The sequence below is a fragment of the Fukomys damarensis genome, unplaced genomic scaffold (genome assembly GCF_012274545.1).
Source record: "Fukomys damarensis isolate Sample0158 unplaced genomic scaffold, DMR_v1.0_HiC HiC_scaffold_19, whole genome shotgun sequence".
Taxonomy (NCBI): Eukaryota; Metazoa; Chordata; class Mammalia; order Rodentia; family Bathyergidae; genus Fukomys; species Fukomys damarensis.
The window spans coordinates 58900650-58906226 of record NW_022900931.1 but is presented as its reverse complement, the minus strand read 5'-3'; the positions used below and the strand labels follow the sequence as shown (position 1 = coordinate 58906226).

Below are 5577 nucleotides of genomic sequence, written 5' to 3'. Positions count from 1 at the left end.
GAAGGGCGGGAGGTGTGCGCCGAGAAAGGCGGGGTCCTGGCCAGGAGGGGAGCGACGGGGCTGGAACAAGGCCCAGGAGGCCCGCCCCCTCCTCAGTGGGATTGGTCGGGAGTGGGGGTGACAGGCAATTGGCCAGACCCGGGGCTCCGGTAGAGGGCGGGGGAAGGGGAGGGGCGCGCGCGGCGTAACCAAGGCAACGGACCCGGTGGAGGCCGCGATTGGGCCTCCAGGCCCGCAGGGGGCAGTCTCGTGCCTATCTGCCTCGCGGCCCGAAGCCGAATCACAATTCCTCATTCTGTCGTTTGGGGACCGCTCCTCTCCGTCCCTTTGCCACGCCCTACCCAGGGCCTTAGCCTGGCAGGGTCCCGGAGAGTCCAGGCACAGAGAGAGTAGCTCTCGGGATGCTGGCGTCCAGCGTTTTGCCTCGCCACTCTCTGAGCTGCTGTCAGATGAGACCCTAATAGCGAGGTGAGATCGACCTTTAGGATGAAGACAGGAGGCATATGCAGCGCTCGGCACAAAGGACGCCGTCAATAAATGGGAGTTGTCGCCCCGACCTTCGTTGTAATCTAGTCCATAAACTGCCCTAATCGGAAGTGAGCTAATCAGAGGGGTCTCGCTCTCAGAAGACTTGTGGGTGACAAAGACAGGGCTTGTTACAGGAACTCAGAGCGATACAGTCGGGGTGGAGTGTCGAGTTCAAGACAGGGTGTGGTGAGAAATGAGCCGCGGCCGGATGTTTGGCCTGTAGAGGGAGTTTGGACTTGTGCTGAAGGCACGAGGGAGCCATGGAAGGGAGGCAAGGCTGGGAGGGACTGGGCAGTTGGGGATTTTGGAGAGATGTCCCTGGCTTATCGAAGGAGGGCGGAATGGAAAGAGAGGAACTAGAGGCCAGGAATCCAGGGAGACTGCTGGGGGTGGGGGAGGGCTTGCCCCAGGGCAGGACTGCGGGGACGGGACGCAGGAGGTGTAGGTGGGAAGGACGCCCTGGAGGCGGACTGAACCGGCCCTGAGACTGGCTGGTTGAGGGATCAAGAGTGAGAGAAGAAAAGTCCAGAACAAAAATGCCGGGAGCCTAGGCCTCAGAGGAGAAGCCCAGAGTGGGACAACCAGCACCAACGGCCAGAGGCTGCACAACCAGAAGGCCTGACTCTAAGAAAAATTGGGGCTGGAGACCAAGCTTTAAGGATCATTAAAGATGGTAATTGGTGTTGTGGGTGTTAGTGACCTAGCCCGGGAATGTAGACGCGGGGTTGGAGAAAAAGAATTGACAATCTCAAGGAAGACTGAGAAGGGGCAGCTGGAGGGAGAGGAGGAAAGCCAGTAGAGGGTGGGATCACCAGCACAGGGCGGAGGAGCTGATAAATTCCATCTACTACCTCTGAATGTACGAAACAACTTGGCTGTTGGCTGCGGTGTAGAATGCTTGTGCTCCACCAGTGCTGGTTCAGTCATTCGTGTGATTGATGATTGCTTGAGTATGTAATGGATACCAGGCTCTGCTCAATGTGCTAGAAATACAGCAATCAACTCAGAAGACAAAAATGCCTGCTTTGTAAGGCTTCTGTTCTACTGGGGGAAACACACAAAAAAATAAGGGCATAGATGTAACTTGCTGATAAGGACCTTATAGGAGAGAGCAAGCTGGAATAATGGGGTCAGAATTATTTCAGAAGGAAAAGGCCTGTTTCATCAGGTGAGATTTGAACCCATAGCTGAAAGAATGAGAGGAAGAACCAAGAGGGAAAGAGGATTCCAGAAAGAGGGAACAACACATACCAGGGTCCTGGGGCAGGACCATTCACAGAATCACAAAAGAGGGAAAGAAAGTTAACAGGATTGGACTGGAGTAAGCCAAAAGCAGTGGAGGACAAAGTCCAAGAGGTAATGGGGTTGGGCTGGCTGTAGAAAAAATTAGTTTTAAAGGTCAGTGTAAGGACTTTGGTGTGAGAGGTTTTTGTGGGAAGAGGGAGAAGCCTGCCCCCCTCTGTCTGTCCCCCCCCCACCCCGTGGAACCCAGGGCCCCCCACCTATGATAGGTGAGTACTCTACTTCTGAGCCACACCCCAGCCCTAGCCCTAGGGATGTCATCTGACTGGTTTTAAGGGGAGCCCTCTGGCAGTTGTGTGAAACACAATGGTGGGAGGTAGGGCAGGGTCAGGGGAGCCAAGAGAAGCTACTTCCGCAGTCTAGGCGGGAGGTGAAAGCGGGCAGGCAGCTGGGCATGGTGGTGCAAGGCTTGGGCATGGTGGTGCAAGGCTTTAGTCCCATCCCTCTGGGAGGCGAAGGCAGGAGGATCACAAGTTCCAGTCCAGCCTGGGCAACAGTGATTTAGAGACATTTTGTCTCAAAATATAAAATAATACTTAGCCATGGTGGTGTAACCCTGTAATCCTAGTACTTGGGAGGCTGAGGCGAGAGGATTGCTGTTAGTTCAAGGCCAGCCTGGGCTACACAGTGAGACACTGTAAAAAAAAAAAAAAATCAAAATATAAAAGAGCTAGGGATGAAGTTCAGAGTGAAGGCCCTGGGCTCAGTCCCTAGTGCTGCAAGGTGGGAGGCTCAGAAAGAACAGCTGGAGGAATGGGGAAAAAACAGACAAGTTGTGGTGTCCCGAAAAGCAAGCGAAGAAACAGTTTTCAGCCAACAGCGAGCTGCTTAGGTGCTGCTACTGAGGACTGACAACTCCCTTAGAGCTGCACATGGAGGTCTTTGGTGACCCTGACAACAAGTGTCAGTGGAGAGGGGCCAGGGTGGAAACCCAACTGGAGGAGGAGTTAAGGGGAAACCAGGAGGACAAATTGGAGGCAGTAAGTGTAGACAATTCTTTTGAGAAATTTTGCTGAAAAGGGAAGGAAATGAATGAGCAGTAGCTGGGCAGGAGATAGGGTATTTGGTTTTTAGGGTGGAAGAAATAACATTGCTCTGGGCTTCGGGGACCTTAGTGACACAAGGAGAGAGGGAGAAGAGCTGCAGAGAAACCCCGAATTAGGGGGGGTCAAGGGCAGGGCACAATGGGGGCTGGAGGGAGCTGCCAGGGTGGGGCTAGGACCCTGGGAGAGTTTTGTTTGCTTGCATTTTCTTACTAATACACAAACGGTTTTCTCATCGATGACTTTCCTTTTACTTCTTTGTAGGACGGGATTAGGATTTTTTTTTTTTTACTCTATGCGTGTAAGTGGGTCATATTACCTAGGAATTTCACTTCAAGATGGGGAAGGGGAAATACAAAACACTCTCTTTTCTTTTTTGTGCTGGAGACGGAACCTAGGGCCTCACGCATGGTAAGCATCTGTTCTACCTCTGAACTATACCCTCAGCCCCCAACACACTATTTTAAAAAGGAGATACAGGACTGACAGGATCGAATTCCATTGCTGTAGACCTCAGGCCGCTAGAAGGCGCATGGGGTTGAATAAGCATGGGAAAAGCACTGTCCAGAAGGGAGGGCTTCTCTGGTGTCCCTTTAGCCACCAACATAAAGGACGGCAGGTTAGCTAGTAAGGCTCTGCACTCCCCTTTCTCAACTGAGATTTCACCTATCACAGGTCGGGTAAACCCAGGAGGGCTTCCTGAAAGAGGAGAGGAGCCAAGGGGCTCCCTACTACTTTTTATTTTTTACTGAGCAAGTCTACCATGCTGGGAGGTAGGCAAAGCTAGTTTATCTTCACAACAATCCTGACCGGAAGGGTAAAGTTCCTTAGTTAGGGTCTCATCTCACTGGCAAGGCAGTATTTGAGCCCTTGTCTGAGTGATTGCAAAGCTGAAGCCGGATAGGTCCTGAGAGATAAGGGGAAGGGAGAAGAGGGAGGAGCCCTCTGTGACAGTTGCCCCAGAATGAGCATAAACAGGATGTGGTGTTGGATAGAACCTTCCCCCTGCCCCACAGCCGGCCCCCAGCAGCCCTGTTCCCCACCCCTACAAGACAACAAAACAGAAAAGAAAACGGCTGTGGACAGAAAAATATGGTCAGGGGGCCAGGGGTAGAATGGGAAGGGCACGGGGCAGGGGAGGGAGGGCACTGGGGTGAAGGTCAGCTGTGCGGTGGGGGTCACAGTAGGGAAGGGAACCCCAGTGCAGCACAAGGCCTGGCCAGGGGAAGAGTGCAGGGGTTGCTGGGTTTAGCCCCAGGCAAACACATCCCTGTGGGTACCAGCCACGGAGAGGCCTGGCGTCCAGACTCTGCCCCGGCCCCTCCAGCTGTGTATCCTGGAGGGGGTCAGGTGGGGCAGCACCTGCCTGGAGTTCACAAAGGCCTCTGGTGGCTAGAGGGCCTTGGTCTCTTCACTCGTAGCTGGAGAAACCGAGCCTTGGGGATGGGGCAGCTGGAGATGGCAGGGCCCAGAGCCGGGCCCGCTCAGCTCCGCTCTCTGGGTGCCCTCTGACAGTCTGACTCCCTGGTCGTGTGTGAGGTGGACCCAGAACTGAAGGAAAAGCTGAGGAAATTCCGCTTCCGAAAAGAGACAGACAATGCAGCCATTATAAGTGAGTGATCTCTTTCCCCTGCAGGCGGGGGTGGGCAGGGAGGGCTGGCTAGTGTCCTTGTGGGATGGGAGGGACATCTGACCCTTGTGTGCCTCCCTCCCCAGTGAAGGTGGACAAAGACCGGCAGATGGTGGTGCTGGAGGAAGAATTGCAGGTGAGGGGCAGGGTGGGACTGGGAGACCCAGGAGCTGGGACTGAAGCTAAGAGCCAGCACTAGAACCAGTAAGACCCGATGTCAGCACAATGGTAACTATAAACAAGGGACTTTGCCTCGATGATCTGTCCCCTTGGCTGTGAAATCTGGAAAAAATAGTCCTAAATCATAGGATCATTTGCAGGTCCAGCGATTTAACGCTTGTCATGGGTTTTAAAAGGCCTGGCATATAGTATAGGCTCAATAAAGTGCTAATGTTAATAATACTTCATTGGCACCTAGGTAATTGAGAGTTTCTAGGTAAGTTAACAAAAAGCCAGCAGAAATCCTTTATGATCAGGGAGCCTTGATGTCTTTTCAGTAACATGGGGCCAATAATAAGCTGCTTTCATAGTGTTGGGATAAGGATTGATAATGGGGCCACAGAAACCAGGGCTGAGCTGGTTGACAGCGGAGAGAGACTGGCTAGGAGCTGGGTTCTTTGGACCCTCTGAAAGGAACTAGTGATGTGGTTACCATGGGTACACAGATTTAAATCTGAACTCTGCTGCTTCCTATCTGTGTCACCTGGGGCAAGGCCCTTGACCCCTATGGGCCTCAGTTTCCTCAGCTGTCAAGTGGGTATAATAATAGGGCCTACCCTGTAGGGTTCTCAGTGAATTAAGTCTTGGCACACAGTAGGTGCTCATTTAGTGGTGGTCACTTGTTTTTTCTCCTATGCATAATTTTGCTTCAGAACATTTCCCCAGAGGAACTTAAATCGGAGTTGCCAGAGAGACAGCCAAGGTACGCTGGGGGAAAGTAACGGAGGCCCAGGCTGTGGGGAGGGGGTAATGTTGGAGGCGCACACTGAGGGACCCCCTGGGTTCCAGCCCTCAGCAGTGGCTCAGGATCTGTGTTTGGAACCAGGAGTTCATTTTTTTTTTTTTTTTTTTTTT

At 52.9% G+C, this 5577-nt stretch overlaps 1 protein-coding gene across 6 annotated transcripts in view; it reads left to right on the top strand.

Annotated features, from left to right (window-relative positions):
* The first annotated feature begins 264 nt into the window (after positions 1-264).
* Gmfg (glia maturation factor gamma) overlaps positions 265-5577 on the top strand; it is an 8315-nt gene continuing 3002 nt past the window's right edge. Inside the window, exons 1-5 of one of the 6 annotated variants that reach the window (XM_010614513.3) lie at positions 265-1201; positions 3261-3284; positions 4389-4485; positions 4590-4639; positions 5376-5425. In XM_010614513.3, the coding sequence (XP_010612815.1) occupies positions 1199-1201; positions 3261-3284; positions 4389-4485; positions 4590-4639; positions 5376-5425 (224 nt within the window). In that variant the 5' untranslated portion in view covers positions 265-1198. The other 5 variants (XM_010614514.3, XM_010614519.3, XM_010614516.3 and 2 more) reach the window with 5 other exon arrangements.